General features: G+C 28.0%; 1 protein-coding gene across 2 annotated transcripts in view; it reads left to right on the top strand.

Annotated features, from left to right (window-relative positions):
• Window positions 1-17,843, top strand: part of LOC130666178 (pleckstrin homology-like domain family B member 2) — a 46,100-nt gene that overhangs the window by 2,438 nt on the left and 25,819 nt on the right. For both annotated transcript variants that reach the window (XM_057467006.1, XM_057467007.1), the window contains 2 exons: window positions 15,288-15,421; window positions 16,229-16,402. In XM_057467006.1, the coding sequence (XP_057322989.1) occupies window positions 15,292-15,421; window positions 16,229-16,402 (304 nt within the window). In that variant the 5' untranslated portion in view covers window positions 15,288-15,291. The remainder of the gene's footprint in view (window positions 1-15,287; window positions 15,422-16,228; window positions 16,403-17,843) is intronic.

The raw sequence follows: 17,843 nt of genomic DNA, 5'->3' as shown, positions 1-17,843 counted from the left end.
CTTTCCTGGTCAGGAACTGGACAGGAACACTTCAGGAATACCTGATGTAAAAATGAATTTTCTTTTTAGTAGACAGAATTGAAAGAAAAAAGTTATTCTTTAAATACGATAGAGATTTATTTTGTAAAATTTAAGCTCAATTTTTTTTTTCTTTTAATAAGTTATTTTACAGGACTAATATATTTTTTGCATTCTGGTTTGCAAAAAATTTTAAAGTCCAACGACTAAAAATATTTCGAAATCTTAATCGTATTTTTGTCATAAAAAAAAAAACCCGAGCGAAATTTATGACTACAATTTGAATGTAGTTTTTAATAACAAATCAATAAGAAAAATAATAACTTTTTTGGGACTGTCAACTACATTTAATGGGCTATTTCTATAATTAAATAAATTATTTTTTTATATAATGTAAAGATCAAAATACTTTACTTCAGCGTATTGGTTCTGATTCTAATGCTTCAATAGCCTTGTCTGTTTCACACAATGGAAAATTTCCCGGGCGTCTGTGATTGCAGACTGTACCAAAAAAATAGTAAATATATATACGTAAAAATGAAAAGCTATTACTGTTATGGGTTTGAGGATTAAGAGGCTTGACAATGTAAATTTATTTCTATCGGTAGAATATTATGGTATTTACTTAAACTGGGTAGTATATACGGGTACTCATATTCGTAGTAACAATGAAGTTCTTTTTCTTGTCTTTCTTCAAGTACAGATGGAAAATCTATTTTTTTGCTCTCTTGCGTTGTCGGTACAGAAGGTTACTGGCTTAAAGTATAAAGTAAAGTACTTTTACTTGCCTACGACCTTATTTTATTTTAAAAAATTGTGGAGTGCACATCGATATTTTAAAATTTTGTGACATTTTGTACTATTAATAATTATATCTAATAACTGAGTTTTGAAGAAGAAGCCGAAAAAAGAAGTGAAAGAGGAGAAGAAGGAGAAAAGGAAGATTTTTCATTTCATTTTCCTCTTGAAAATAATGAAGATTTTAAAAAATTTAATGCAAAAATTTTAAATAGCCATAAATTTCTTCATGATTTAGTAAGTTGTTATTAATTATTAAATAATTTATAAAAAACGTTATATTAAATGCTTCAAAGAGCTACAGCTAATATTATTATATTTTTCAGGTGACCCGATTATCCTATATAGTGAGCAACAAAAAAAAACATCAAAAAATATCGGCTTAATTTTGCGAGTTTATCTGACTCGAGATGTTGTATTATTATATGTGGCGATAAAAAACACGACCAATAATAATAAAAAAATCTTCAAAGATACACCGTTTTTTTTATGTATAACAGGTAAATGAATTAATTTTAAATTACTAAATAGAATTTTTTTTAATTTTGAAGTGCTATCATTTTATTTTATAATCTAACAAAAAAAAGAAAAATTGTGCTAAAAGTATATAATTTTCTGTTTTAGAAGTAATAAGAAGAATTTTACGTAGTAGTTCAAATACAACCTTAGATGATAATGAAATTCAGGGAGGTTTAGCATCAGCGACGAATAATGCTAGAGATTGGAATATTCATCGATTGATGCGATTAGAAGAAAGTAATAAAAAAAATCGATTTATAAGGATGTACCACTTGTATAATGTATCAGTAATAACAAAAAAAAAATTAATGAAATTAATTTTACTTTATATTTTTAAAGCCCCATTAATCCATGGACTGAGAAAAAAATTACTTTTGAAAAAACATACATTCTCGATCAAAGAAATTAATTTATTGCAAGTCTTCAAATTACTTATTGCGAAATGAAATACTTTTGAAAAAAATTCTTAATGTTTGTAACATGTAAACTTTTTGATCGAGAATAGTTTTTTTTTTATAAAAGTAATTTTAACTCCCAATGTAACGATAAGAATTTGGTCAAATAAATTTCTAAGGGCTTATGCCAGGCTTGCCGGAGCAGTTTCATAGCCGGCACGCCCAACAGGGCCCGGGCCAGGCATGCCGGATTGGGTCCGGAGTACTCATCTGCGTTACATGCCAAGTCAGGTACGAAGCAGGAAAGCCGGGTCCGGCCCTGGCTAGTGTCAGGCCAAAATTTCTACTCGGGAAAATGATATTGAGAAAAAATCTACCCAAGTGGCACAAAAAAAAATTTTTGAGTTTTTGTTGAATTCAAGTTAACAATTGGTTTACTTAAATTCATGATAACAAATTGTCGTTTTAAATTTAACATAAAGTCAACAATTTTTTTTTTGTGCCGCTTGGGTATTTCCAGCTCGATTTATGCTCAAATTATACTGAAATCATATAGGATGAGGAAAAAATCTTTCTATTTAAGTCACCTGTGAAAAAGGAAAAATGTTTCTTTGAAGTTTGAAGTAAATAAGTTTATTGAATACATAAAAAATTGTAAAAATATTATTTTAATTATTTTCACTAAAAAAAAAATTTCAGTTCTGAAAAAAATATTTCTGTTTATGTTTGATAGATATTCAATTATCATTAATTTATTTGATTCTTTTGCAATAACAATGGAAATAGTTAGCAAAAACATAATGGATATAAAAAAAACATACGATAAATAAGAATAAAATTGTTCATTTAATCCAGATCTGTGACAGCATGAAAAGTACTTCACGAGACTCTCAAGTGGTAGGTCACAAGTTCGAAACGTCAATCCATTAGTATTTTCTTTTTATTGTTTATTAAAAAACATACATAAATAAATTATTCAACTAATATATTTGAATACATATATCGATATCTAAGCAATTTTTCTTTCTTCTATCTCAATATAACTTCGGTATAAATGGTTCAAAAACATACCTAAGTTATCAGTATGGATGAGTATAATTTGAGTATACTTTTAGAATTATACTAAAAACATACTGAAATCGTACTCAAATACCATGTTGTCTTTTAGATATTTTTTCGGTATAACCGAATTCGCTAGAGATTTTATATTTACTTAGTAGTAAATGATTTTAAATTCCGCTGTTCAGAAAATATTATTTCGTGACATCCAAACTTATGATAAACGTATAACTCGATTGGATTCATTAGACAGCAATCAAAACAAAGTTGTTCACTGGTAGAATTGAATAAGTTTTTATTAGTGTTTGACTATTTTAGATTATCAACCATTTATATATTCGTAAGAAAGGGTAATTTCAAGAATTTCTTGCCAATAAAATATATATTAATTTTTTATTAATAACTCTGACAGCGACATTTGGCGCAGTTTCTTAGGTCTCAAAGCAGAAATAAATTTTTGAATTACTCCACAAAAGTAGTTGACAAGTTATCTGCAAAAAAAGAGTTTCCGGAAAATTCATTTTTTGAATGAAATGTTCACCGATTAAATTAATATTTTGGATGAATCTGTTTTGACAAGATCTTTCAAATGCCAAATTAAAAATCTAAATCAGGTGTCCTGTTAAAAAATTATTATTTACTAACTGATACACACACGAGCGCGGGCGTGAGGTATGTACAAACATTATCTTAAAGATACCCAAATGGCATCAAAAAAATTGTTAACTTTTTTGTTGCATTTAAGTTAATAACTGGTTACATGACAACAAATTGTCAACTTATATTGAACTAAAAGTCAACGATTTTTTTTTGTACCGCTTGGAGTAGGCAGAATAATTTCCTCACGCCTCAAAACATCGACACCTGTTGAAAACTCGACTTTTTAAAATTTCATTGAAATCGGCAAATTTTGTTTTATTATTATCATCATTGTTATATTTTTTTTGCACTATTTCTATAGCAAAAAGTAAAAAAGTTGGAAAATGCAAATGTGCACACCTTGAACACAGTTCACGTTAAAATAAAAATGTAGCTTAATTATTATTTAATTTTGGTGTTACTTTCATACAGTCAAATGATATAATATACTTCAATTATTATTTCAGTAAAAAAAAAAAAAAAAAAAAAAAAAAAAAATCATTTTTGAGAATCCACGGTTAACGTTTGAAAAATTGGTGTTATCGACAGTTGACATTTTTTGTAATTTTTCTGTATTCTATTTTACACCGTGGGGCTGTATAGAGTAATATTGACAAAGAAATAAAATTATATACGAAAAATGTGTCAGAGAGCGTGAAATATATTAGAGTGCCCACATAAAAAATGAAGACAGAAACACGTGTGGGCGATAAATTTACATAAAAATCTCAGAAAATTAATAGACTTTTGAATGATAATGATTTTGTTAACGAATTTGGAAAGGGATCGTCTTAAGGATATTCGGAACCAAAACAAAGTTTGAGTTTATTATTTGCATCTGACGAACTCTATGGTGGTAACAAACAGACGCACAGACCAGCGGACGTGACTGTAAGCAAATTTTTAACCGCGTTGTTCTACATACAAGATGTAAATATTTTGTAACTTTTGAACGGATGAACCGATTTTGATCTTCAAGATTGTATTCGACGCGGTTATTAATTCCTGCAAATTGACCCGCACCGCCAACCGTCGCCCAGATTTTTAACTTCCCGCTAAGAAAATCGAAAATTTTCAAAAATTCGGGAAGTTATTGGTTTCGGTCCGATTTGCAAAAATCGAATTTCTATCAGATTTTGACGTTTTGTTCTAGGAAGCTATCCTGAGTAATTTCACGATGATGTCCGAGTGCATGTATGTGTGTACGTACGTACGCATGTATGTAAATATTCATAACTCTTGAACGGATGAACTGATTTTGATCTTTGAGGTGTCATTCGACGCGGCTTGTTAATATCTTGAAGCTGTAAAAATTTGCGCTTAATCGGGTGCGTTCGGAGATATTTCAAAAATAAAATTTTTTAAAAAATGTTTTATTTGGATAACTTTTAATTTGCTCGATGGATTGATTCCAAAATCTAATCAGCTCTAAAACTTTATAAGCCACGTCGAATGCCACCTCAACCATCAAAATCGGTTCATTCGTTCAAGAGAAACCGTTGACGAAAGAATTAAAAGAAAATTTTTTTTTTGGTTTTTTTGAAATTTCTCAAAAACGGCTGGATAAATCAATTTCAAAATTTGATCAGCTTTAGAACTTAATAAAACGCGTCGATTGCCGCCTCAACCATCAAAATCGGTTAATTCGTTCGCGAGATATCGTGGGAGAAAGAAATGCTAAAAAATGTTTTTTTAGAAAACAATGGCATACAAAAGTATTTTCGAGCTCGAAGAGCTCGAAAATGTATTCACAATAATGTTTTCGAGCTCAACGAGCTCGAAAACAGCGGGAAGTTTTGGGCCTGGCCCGCAGGGTTAACCGATAGACCGATTTTTTTGATCGATATAACTGATAACTTACAAATTATGCTAAGAAATACGGAAAAAAATGATGTCCGAAATTTATTTTTTGAATAATTTGAATGCTACTCAACTCATTTTTCTCATCAACAAATTCTTTACTGTACATGTACATTCGCAAACAATTGAAATCAATTTCTTCGGTCAACAGATAACGCCTAACAAAATATTTTTCATCATACATACGTCTACACCTACTCCGAGGTTCATCTAGAAATGATCGGAAATGATCACTTCATCCATTAGTATACTGAAATTAATAGTTTTATATTTTAGAAAATGAAAAAACATTTTTTTTAATTGCAGATTTAAAAATGAAGAACTATGAAAATGTCTTTTATTAATATTTATTAAAATAATTTGGACCTTAGAGGTCTGAATATATTTAAAATTTAATTGCAATCATTAAACATACATGAACTCTTTTGACCGCCATGAGCTTTATTTAATATCAGCTGATTCACAAATATCGTGGATGAAAAATTGGCGAAAATTTGTATTTTTTTACTTATTTCAAGTATTCTGTGTTCTAGATAAAATTATTTTTTTATCCTGAGTATAAATGTTTATATTAAACGTGACGAACTCGAAAATAAAAATGTCTCAGTGTATTTTTGACATAAATGTTCCATAATTTTTATAAGATTGACTGATTGCAATCGGCTTTACGGCATTCAAAAAAGCTCATCGAATTGCGTATTTCGTGAAAATTTGAACTTGTTCAGCGTAGTCCATTTAAATTACACGGAAAATTGAGTTTTTCAGTTAATACCATATCGCTCTCTAAACATGAATTAGTGAAAATAAGTGAATATTCACTAATTCCAAGTGCAAACCGAACCAAGAATTTCAAAAAGTGGTTTGGTTGGCGCTCAGAACTGGTGAATATTCACTTATTTCACTTATTCATATTTAGAGAGCGTACACAGAAAAAAAGGATTTTTGGTGTTAAAATATTTTACTTTGTGAATATTTTTACTTACTCGATCACTATACTTGTTAATAAATGATATTTTTTATTAATTTTCATAAAGAACTGACATTTTTTATGTTTTATAATCTTTAAAGTTAATACTCCAAGCGGACGCAGTTTACCCCGCTTTTGCACTGGTTACTCCGCTTTTACATCGGTATTACTTCGCTTTTACACCAGTTACCCTGTTTTTACACCGGTTTAACACCGCCGAATTATGCCTCCTACACCGGTGTAATTTCATTTTAACACCGGGCGGAGTTAAAATGAATCCATTTTTAGCACCGCTCTTTTTACAGTGTAAGAAATTTTTTGCATTATAAATTGAAAACGAAAATTTTCTTGGGGTAAGAAAAAATTTTTTCGGGCGAAAAAATATTTTTAACGCCAAGAAATTTTTTCTCGTCCTAAAACAATTTTTATTTTTACTTCACAATGCAAAATTTTTCTTCTGCCAAGAAGTTCTTTATTTCTGTGTATCAAAATATTTGCAAAAATAATAGTTCACAGAAAAAAAAGGATTCCGTGGCGCAAGAAACTTTTGTATTATAAATTGAAAAAAAAAATTTTCTTAGGATGAGACAAAATTTTTTGGTTTAAAATATTGCTTATTGCTCTAAGAAAATTAATTATCCTGCAAGAAATTTTTTGTCTTCTATTTATAAATCGAAAAATTTCTTAAAGGCAAGTAAGAATTTTTTTGGGACAAAATTAAAAATTTCTTGCGCCAAAAAATCCTTTTTTTCTGTGTATTATTTAAATAATATATTGAAATAATGAGTACCTTATAATCAATTATGTTATTGTATATTATAATGTTACTAAAGAACATAAGATAAATCTTATTTGTTAATTAAATTAATTCAAGTTGAAATTACTACAAATAAAAAAAATAAAATATTCTTAATAACAGTGAATTTATCTACGAATTTAATTATTCACTTCCTAGTTAACAATGTATTCTTATTCTCTCGAATTTTTCTGCGACATGAGTCGCTTTCGATTCTCAAGGTAAATGAGATTATTTTATCGTTGAAAACAAGGTTATATGGTCTTGGTATTTATCATCTCGTAAATTATGTAATTTTTTTTTGTGGATGTATTGATATGTATATTTGAAGAAAAAAAGTTCTCTAGTACAATTATCGCATTTTTTGTTCTCTAATGAAATACAAACATTGAATTTAATATATCGTATTATTTTTCAATACTTAAAAATTCTGATCTTCATCTGTTTCTTTCGTTTAATTTAGCCTAATATTGAAAAATAGCAACAATTATATGATTTCGTAATATTTAAAACATGATGGAAAAATTGAAAACTATAAATTTTTTATTTAATTGTTGCTACAACAGCCATTTTTAATTAATTTGAATAATGGGCATGTAGAAATATATAAAAAAAAAAACCTGGGCAACGGTCGGCCCTGCGGGCCAGTCCCAAAACTTCCCGCTGTTTTCGAGCTCAAAGAGACTGCTAGTTTATAGAGTAATGCATCGAGCCTCGTTCTTAGTTTTGCGTTTTGAGGTTTAGTTTGAGAGAAAAGCTTGGACGAAAATTACTATAGACCTTCCTTAAATTAAATAATATTTACTCGCAACTGTGAATTATTATTCTCAGTATCACGTATCACGCTGAAAACTCAGGAAATATGAAAACGGATTTTGTTTAAAATTTATCATAATTTTTAGAGAGGTATTAGGATCAATGAAACGAGCCATTAAAAGAATATATCAATATACGAGTATTTTATACACTAATTTTATTTTATATATACTAGTTTTTGTGAGAAATACTCGAAAAATACATTGTAATATATCCATACAGAGCGGCTTTACGTATGTACTGATAGTGTAGAAAACTTGCTTCTTTCATGTTAATTTATTGGTAGCAGATAGTTATATCTCGTAGTTTTTATCTTGTTATTTTTATAACGTAAATTTCAATGTTTATAAAACAATATTATCAAAAGTAAATCTTCTGCATATAATGCTGTGTTATAAAGATACGCATATTCTATATGAAATACGATGAATCTCTTACAATCGAATGAAAATTTAACTAAAATTTGAATCAGTTTAAATTTAAAATATCATGTCTCTGATAGTAGTTGTTCGAGTTTTAACTATTTGAACTCTAATACTTCGATCCCATTAATGAAAATAAATTCTTTGAATTTTTTTTTTAAATGAACAAATCTTATCAGTTACTTCCCGTCATTGATCAAGTTGAGATCACATTTCGCCTATACAGCTTACCATTAAAATCATCACCGTTTATGGAATGCAATGTAAGATCTACTTACAAACTTAACAACAATCAACTTCTAAATCTTTTTATCATATCACTGTTCTTTATCTCTCTTGATATAATTTGTCTATAAAATAAGAAAAAAAAAAAATTAATTCATCTTCCCGATGAAAAAAGATTTTATACAATTGTATAAAATTATATACAAAAAATGGCCCGATCCAATTGTATACAACTGTATAGAAATTGTATACAATTCTATACAAATTGTATACAAGTCTATATAATTATATACAATTTTATACAAATTATATACAATTCTATATAATTATATACAATTCTATATAATTATATGCAATTCTATATAATTGCAATATATAGAATTGTATATAATTATAAAGAATTGTATACAATTGGATCGAGCCATTTTTTCTATCCAATTATATATAGTCTATATATAATTATATATAGTCCATATATAATTGGTATATAATTCTATACAATTGTATAAAATCTTTTTTCATCGGGTTGACAAATAGTTTGAAATTTCAGTGAATTGACAAATAAATTTGTACGATTCTGTTTTTCAAGTAAAAATAAAATTTTATGCAAATTTGCCTTGTTTTAGACTTGATTGGCTTACTTAGATACGATTTAAGACGACCAAGTCTAAATCAAGTTTAATTTTTGACCAGGATACTAATTGTTGAATAATACATTTGATTATACTATTTAATGATTTTAATTCAGTAATAATATAAAAATTAACTAAATGTTTGTATGAAATATTATACAATATAAAAAAGCTACTATCGGCTGTTAGTATACTGAACACGGTGAGAAATTAAGTGTAAAATTTACTATGAGCGCATATTACCACAGAACTATCATGATGTTGTGTAAAAATTTACAACGGTAGTACTATAAAGTCCTATTTTATTCATCAGTATTTACAATGTCCTCATAGTAAATTTCGAGATCCTACCTATTGAAAAATAATGAAAAAACTTCACCGTAAGAAACATTAAAAATTAATCGTATTATTGTTGATTTATAAAAGAACATCATAGTAAAATTTAGGACTCATTAAATTTCAATATGAGTCAAATGAGTCATCTTTATTTTACAGTGTCCCATAGTAAATTAAAATTCATTTTAACCGTAGAAATTCGTACATCTTCGTTGATAATGAAGATATCTACACTGAAATCTATATCTTCAGTGAAACCTATTCGTTTGAACCAACGAAAGCTAGTTTGTCTCAAGAAAATCATTTTTATTGAATGAAATCTCTATCTGATTATGAAAAATTGCTTAAACGTTTATATTAAAGTTTTTAAGTTTGACTATAATTAAACTAACATTTGATTGAATAGGAAAATATATTTTAATTGAAGTTTGGATGTACTTGATTTAAAAATAAAAACTTGTTGAAGCAAACTTCTCAATTTTCAGAAATTTAACTGAAACTCTTGAAACGTTTAGTTTGACAACTTCACATGTTTCAATGAAACAAAAGTAGTTTCCTATAATACCGAACGTGTTGTGTCAACCGACGAGTTTCTTGGCGAGAGAATCCGACGAGGTTGTAGAAATAATTTGACGCACTCACATTAAAACTGAAAAGTATTTGACTCATGATGCAAAAATTACTGTATTATCGCTCAAAGCAACTATTTGTTAATCGAAATTTTTCTTGCTTATAAACAATAGAAGTTAATTAATAAAAAAAATTTTTTTTTTAAATGTCGAAATTTAAAAAAAAATACTTATTTCGGATTTGTACGAATTTTTAACAAAAATTCAATTTTTTATCGCTTTTTTTAAATCATTATGTGCTTGTGTATAAAGCACTTTGATTTGATTTTTTTTTCATTCATATTCAACAAACCACAATACCCATGTGAGTTGATTTTAAAGATTAATGAAGGAAATTTTCTACCTTTTAAAGTTTTATCATACTAAAAACTACTGTCGGAATTCGAAAGGATGCCAAAAAAAGACAGAAAGGATTTTACTTGCACTTTAAACGAAAGAGGGCACCCTATCGTGAGCTCACTTAATTTTCTAATTATCTGGCTGATTTTTCATGAGCATCCTTTACAAGTTCTAAAGTAACTTTGAAGATCATTGGATCTTGAAAAAATAGAACGTTTATTTTTGGACCGTTCCAATATACATATGCTGTAAGAATACAATGAATACTAAACCTATTCTTACCACTTTTCTATTTTTATTGAATTTACTTTTTTGAACTTTACTTGAGAAAATTATCTGTTTTGATAATCAAAATTTTTAGTTATAAACATTTTATTTGTTCAGTAAAAGTAAAGGACGCAGATAGAAAATAAGAATTAAAAAAAAAAATTTTTTCTAGATTTCTTAAGTGTGTTTTTGGTTAAATCTTTCGAAAGTAAAAACATGTGATATTGATTGACATGCACCGCAGCAGTGCAAGAAATTTAGCAATGAGGAAAAAGAATGAATATAGAAATAATTGCGTGGCTTCAATTGCTGAACTGTGTAGCAGGAAATGAACAAAAATAAAAGGGCGACAATGAAAAGAAAAAGTGGATGTTCTGCTTTAATTATCCATTCAAATAATTTAAAATATTTGAAAAAATTTTTATCACTAGATCAGTTTTGCTCATGTGCACATATTTGTGTTTAAGTGAATCCTCCAATAAAAGTTTTCTAAAAAATATTTTTAATTCTTTTCAATGAATTTACTAAAGCTTTGTTTTTAACTTCCTGCTAAGAAAATCAAAAAGCTTGCCAGACATCAACTTATCTGTACAATTCATGTCAATCGGTCTGATAGACTCTGAGTTATATAAGAAAAACAAACAAACAAACGAAAACTTTTTTTTTGTGAGTTTTTTCGAATATTTTAAAAAACGACTCTATCGCATGCCATTAATTACCAGTAGTAAAAGTTATTATTAATGTGTAACTCCATTCAAAAAAACATTTTTTATTTTAAGTAGAAAATGTAATCAATCAATAACTATAAATAGTAAATAAATTTTTTTTACTATAACCTAATATTGTTTGTCATTACTACAATCGCTCTTGATTATATTCTTTCAATTTACTTTTTAAAATCATAATGCATGAAAAATGTCCGTATGTCTCGTTAGTTTTTCAATTAATTGATTATCAAAAATTCTCTCGATTATTCATCAACTATCCATAAGTGTATTTTATAAAATTACAACAATATTTAATGAAGCCATATGTATAAACTGAGAAAGCAACCTACGCGTTTGTCTGGTTATATCATTATGCCTTTTATTGCTTGTTAAGTAAAGTAAATGATTTCAACTCGGTCATTGACACTGCCTATTTTTTTTTCTTTATCTGTTGTCATCATTAATATCATTTATTATTATTTCAAGGAGTTTTATCTTCACAAACTTATAATTTTTGAATATACGGTGAATAAAAGTTACTTTTATATTTGGTGCAGTTATAGATTCGATTATTATTTCACATGGAACAAAATAATATCATTATTTAAAATTTTTTTGGGAAGTAGAGAATTCGCGGTAAAATTTTCATGTAATTACAAGTTATAGTTGCTAATTATGTGCTAATTATTATTTAGCCCACTGATCTGAGTAAAAAGCACATATTTTCACAGATTGGGTTCATTGCTGTTTTGGTTCTGTAGTTTTGAATCAACAATAGTAAAATAACGATAGTTATTAAGTACACAGAAAAGAAGAAATTCTTGGGTCAAAAAGAAAGTCGTTTCCAAAAATTAATTCTTAAATTAAAATTTCCTATTTTCTTGTTTGAAAAAATTTACTCTTGGTAAAATAAAATTTTTTTTCTAATTAATATATATATAAATCTGCTTATAATATTATAGACAAATAAGTTATTACATTTTTATTTCACCACTTTCCATCAATTTATTTTAAAGTTCGTCTGTATGAAGAAAGATATGTTATTTCTATTACTTCTCATAAAACAATGTTTTTTTTTCCCTTGATTTTCTGTTTAGGCCATGAAATCTACATAAATGATCATCGGTACTCTAGTGATAATAATAATTATCTTTTATTTCAACGATTTTATAGCCAAAAACCGTAAAAATGAAAATAGAATTAAAAATATTATAGGATTGATAACAAACACAAATTTAACGTGAAATAACTTTTGAAGGAGTTATTTTATCGAAAATCCATAAGAAAACTTTTTTGTAGGGCGTTCAATTTCCTATCAGAATATGCTTCGATCAAATTTTTACTCTCATTTATTTCTGAGAAAAAAAATTAAGAGTCAAAAGTCTAAAAGTCCCTTGTTATTTAAATGGAAAATATAAAATGATTTCGGCACGGTTTAAAGTGAAAATTAAGAGCCTGTTTGTGTTGGATATTTTTTTTTGGTCATAACTAAAGATTCAGAGGGCGATCGGTAAATAAAAATCGATTTGGGAAATAACGGACACCCTAATATATATTAGGGTGATTCCAAAAATAACAAATTTTTTTAAAATTTTAAAAATAACTAGAAAACAATGCGGAATTCGAAAAAACTTTATTTGAAATAACTCCTAGGGAATAAAATTGTCTACAATTAAGGTCCAATGATATTTTGTAATAGGTCTGATAGTTTGGCCGGAAAAGTAAAAAGATCTAAAAATTTAATATGAATTTGACTTCAACCTTGAATAACTTTTGAACAAATAGATTTATTAAAAAATTATAAGAAACTTTTTTTGTAGAGCATTCAATTATCTACAAAAATGTGCCTGCCAATTATTGCTGTGACGCATCGTTAGCTATTTCAAAATCAGAAGACGTAAAAAAAATTTTTTCCATGTTATTCTTATGGAAAATAGAAAAGTGCGATGAGGAACCTCTTAATGTTAATATCAAGAGCTCTAATTTTCACAGGCGTCTTGTTTTATCTAAATGAAACTTTTGAACCTGTTTCCGAGAAAAAAAAAAAATTTGTTATTTTTTGGATCACCCTAATATACATATATGTAGCGACACCTCTTTAGGATTAGATTGAAACAATCACTGCCTAAGTCGCTACATACCAACGAGTGCAACGTTGTGAGTGATGATGAGAAGAGGAGAGGTAGAAAAAGGTATTTGTGGGATGAGAGGCGTTTCGTCTAAGTATACGATAGCTGAGACTCCTCAGTTAGGTGTGTCTATCGTATACCCCACCTAAGACTTCGAGTTGGAAGTTACATGTTGAAAATGTTATATATTGAAACAGGTGTAGGGACGAGGTATTGCGAGAGGCGCGAGTTGTACAGTGCCATCTCGCTGAGTGAAGCCGAACCACCACATATATAATTTTATTAAGTTGCCTACCTGAAGAAATTTGAATAAAAAAATATTCGAGCCAACTACTTTCATGTCATACATGAAAGGATATAAGGATATAAAAATTAAATATGGGAATAAAGCATTAGAAGCACAGTCGAACTGTAATTTTTCAATTGGTTCTGTAGCATAGCGGTATTATCGTTGGTATCTCACGCGTCTAGTGTGTGTTAGGTGTTAGGTTCGAATCCTCCGTAGGGTAGTGGCAAAATCCAACTCTCAGAGAGAAGAGCGAGCATGTAGGTATGATATTAATATGTTAATGCAGTATAAACGTAATTACCCTTGTACTTCACTTGAATTGAGAATTAAAAAAAAAAAAAAATTAATTTTTTGAATTTATCGTTGTTGAAATAATTGAAGGCGCTAAACTAATATAGTAGCTAAAACTATATATTCTTAATAGTGGTTACTATATTTATATTGTGATGATAATTATATCGAATTAGACTTGCTAACTATAGAAGTATGGTTGTCATAACAATATTCTTCTGGACATGCTGAATAAGAAACTGTTAAATTTACTACTAAATAGTCACCTTAACTATAATTTTCTGTTACTGTTAACTAATATCATATTAGTTAACGAAACTGCAGTTAATAGTGGAGGTCTCATTCAACTATGTTTTTTATAGTTCAGAAAATCATTTTTTTCTCTCAGTGCAGCAATATAAAATCGTAAAAACTAGAATACTGGTGAAGAAGCTTGCGCAAGATTTCAATGAAGTTATTATATTGGTATAATATAGCGTATTTTAACTTGTCACAGCCTAACGATGGCAGCGAGTATGTTATATGTGTCACACTTAAAAGAGTGAGAACAAATTAAAAATAGTAAAACGTTATATCAAGCAAATTGTTTGTTTTTAATACCCCAGTGAAATAAATTCAGAACACTTTGACTTCCAAGTAAATCGTCCATATCATTTTAATATATATGTATATACACACGCACACTTTTACTTATATATATCTATATTCATATATGTATGTGTTCTTGTACGAATAAGAGAATGAAGCGTGGATAAAAATAATGATTGACAAACCCATGTAAAAAGTAATAGACAAATAAATTGTTTGTTTTAGCATACACAATTTACAATAAGTTCAATAATTAATATTCATTCAACTTTTAATTTTTTTAATATTTTATATTATTAGCACTTTTTTAACAATATTCTAATATCATAAATGGTAAAATTATTTTATCATGTAGCAATAACAGTCATACTTAATCATTTAAGATAATTTATCTCTTTAGTATTAGTGATAGTGATAAATGATAAAAAAAAAGTTCATGAAATCAATATCCGTTGTAAGATTTATATTTGTAAAATTGAACACTGCATGTACATATTTTACATTTATTTTCTTTAAAATACATAGATATTATAGATTGATTGATTTTTTTTTTTTAATTTTTATAGAGAAATGGCAACGGCAGGTTTGGAGGTAAAAGAAGCAGGCAGAGCTCTTCGGGTTCAAGCAGAGACACCCCATCTCGTTTCAATGGGAAGTGGAAGATTGTCAACAGCAATTACTCTTCATCCATTACCTGAAGGTAATATATTTTGAAAGTAATATCAAAATTTTATAGTTGATAATGTTACTACATAGAATGTAGATGATCTTGTCAAAATTTTACCTTAACTATCCGGATTTTTCGATGCTATTAATCGACCTTTAACAATTTATATTTTAAGGTGAAATTTTTTAGATTAATTATTTTAAAGTGAATTCGGGGCACCCTCAAAAAAGAAACACTCAATTTTTCTGATATTTTAAAAATTATTAACAATCTTGAGCGACTTTTCGAACTTAAATTTTTAGCTTGAACTTGGTTAGAGTTTTTTTTTTTACCATACTCTAACTTTTCAAAGATGAGAAAGTAGTTTTTCATTACAGAGATTACTTGGTCACATCATAATAAATTTTTTTATTGAATATGAGTATTACGACTATAAAACTATGCGTCACTTATTCAATTTTGGTCACAGTTGACAAAATTTTATAAGAACTTTCATAACGAAGCTGTAAGAAGTTGATGCAGTCTTAAATTCAATATATTTACTTTTCACTTCGCATTCTCAATTCTAAATGTATTTCCAAAAAGACTTAAGATGTTTTAGTCGTTTAGCCAAAACTATATATAATTCTTCCGGGCTTTGTAGAAAGCTTAATGAAATATTCTCTTAGTATATACGATTATTACGAATATACTCACTTATTAAATTTATAATGATATTGTTAGGTGATTATCTTAATTACTTTTCATTAATAATTCAAAATCTATTAATACAAAAAAAAAAAATTTGCTTGTAATTGTAAAAATATTTATTCAAACTTTTTTTCTGCTTCTTTTTTTTAGGGCAAATTATAATAGGATCTGATCGAAATGCTGACATTCCTATAACAGGAACAGGTGTTGAGCTTATTCATTGCACAATTGAAAACCATAACGGTATCGTTACTCTTTATCCTGTAAACGGGGATACATTGGTTGACGGTGTCATCATGAGCTCACCCATTAAACTTACTCAAGGTAAACCTATTATAAATATCATTGAATAGGCAATAATTATTAATTCATATTCTATATTTACTCGTTTTTAGTTTGAAAAAAGTACATATTTTTTTCTGATTTAATAAATTATGTATTTGTTATTAATAATTATTATGAGTGATTGAGGTGTGCACTTTTGGATTTTCCAACATTTATTGAAATATCATAGCTAAATAATGAATAATATTTAGAGAATTCCTGCTTGCTTGTTTTACTTATTAACCATCATTATATTACTATGTGAGAAGTGCACAAATAAGTTTTCTTTCCCTAAACAAACGATACACAAATTTAGAGAAAAAAACGTCAATTGCACGAATCATGATGCGAAGCATCAGAGTGTGTTTTACAATCGAAAAATTTGTTATAACCTCTATTAGCCCTGCTCAAAAAATCCGATAGTTTCTTATTGCTGTATGTTTATACATACATACGGACACTCGGACATCATTTTAAAAATAGTCAGAATAGCTTCCTAGGACCTCAGAACGTCGACATCTGATGAAATTTCGATTTTCACAAATCGGGGTGAAAACAATAACTTCCCGATTTTTCGAAAATCGTCGATTTTCTTAGCGGGAAGTTAAAAAAAATCTGCAATTGTGTTGACTATCATTATCAATTTCGCAAGGATTTATTAATTCAATTCTTCAATTAATAAAAAAAAATTTGTAATTAAATCTGTTTTAATTATTTTTTGGAAAAAAAGATTAATTTTGATTGTTAGTTGAATTAAAAATTATAAATTAAATTTATTTTAATCATCGAAAAAAAAAAAAAAAAAATAACTTTAACTACTAACTTCAAAATAAAAATAAATGTTCAATTATTAAAATTTTTTCATCAAAAATATTTGATTATTCCTGAGTAAAAACTTCGATTAAATCTGATTTAAGCTCGACCGGATTTCGGTTGTATTTTTAACTTCCCGCTGAGAAAATTGAAAATTTTCAAAAATTCGGGAAGTTATTGGTTTCGGTCCGATTTGCAAAAACCGAATTTCTATCAGATTTTGACGTTTTGAGGTTCTAGGAATCTATCCTGACTAATTTCACGATGATGTCCGAGTGTATGTATGTGTGTACGTACGTACGTACGTATGTAAATATTCATAACTCTTGAACGGATGAACGGATTTTGATCTTTGAGGTGTCATTCGACGCGGCTTGTTAATATCTTGAAGCTGTAAAAATTTGAGCTTAATCGGGTGCGTTCGGAGATATTTCAAAAATAAAATTTTTTCAAAAATGTTTTATTAGGATAACTTTTATTCTGCTCAATGGATTGATTTCAAAATCGACTGGGCTCTAAAGCTTAATAAGCCGCGTCAAATGCCACCTCAACCATCAAAATCGGTTGATTCGTTCGCGAGATATCGTGGGAGAAAAAAATGCTAAAAAATGGTTTTTTTTTAAGACAA

Source organism: Microplitis mediator, chromosome 3 (genome assembly GCF_029852145.1).
Source record: "Microplitis mediator isolate UGA2020A chromosome 3, iyMicMedi2.1, whole genome shotgun sequence".
Lineage (NCBI taxonomy): Eukaryota > Metazoa > Arthropoda > Insecta > Hymenoptera > Braconidae > Microplitis > Microplitis mediator.
The sequence above is the reverse complement of the archived record's forward strand: the minus strand, read 5'-3'. Positions and strand labels throughout refer to the sequence as shown.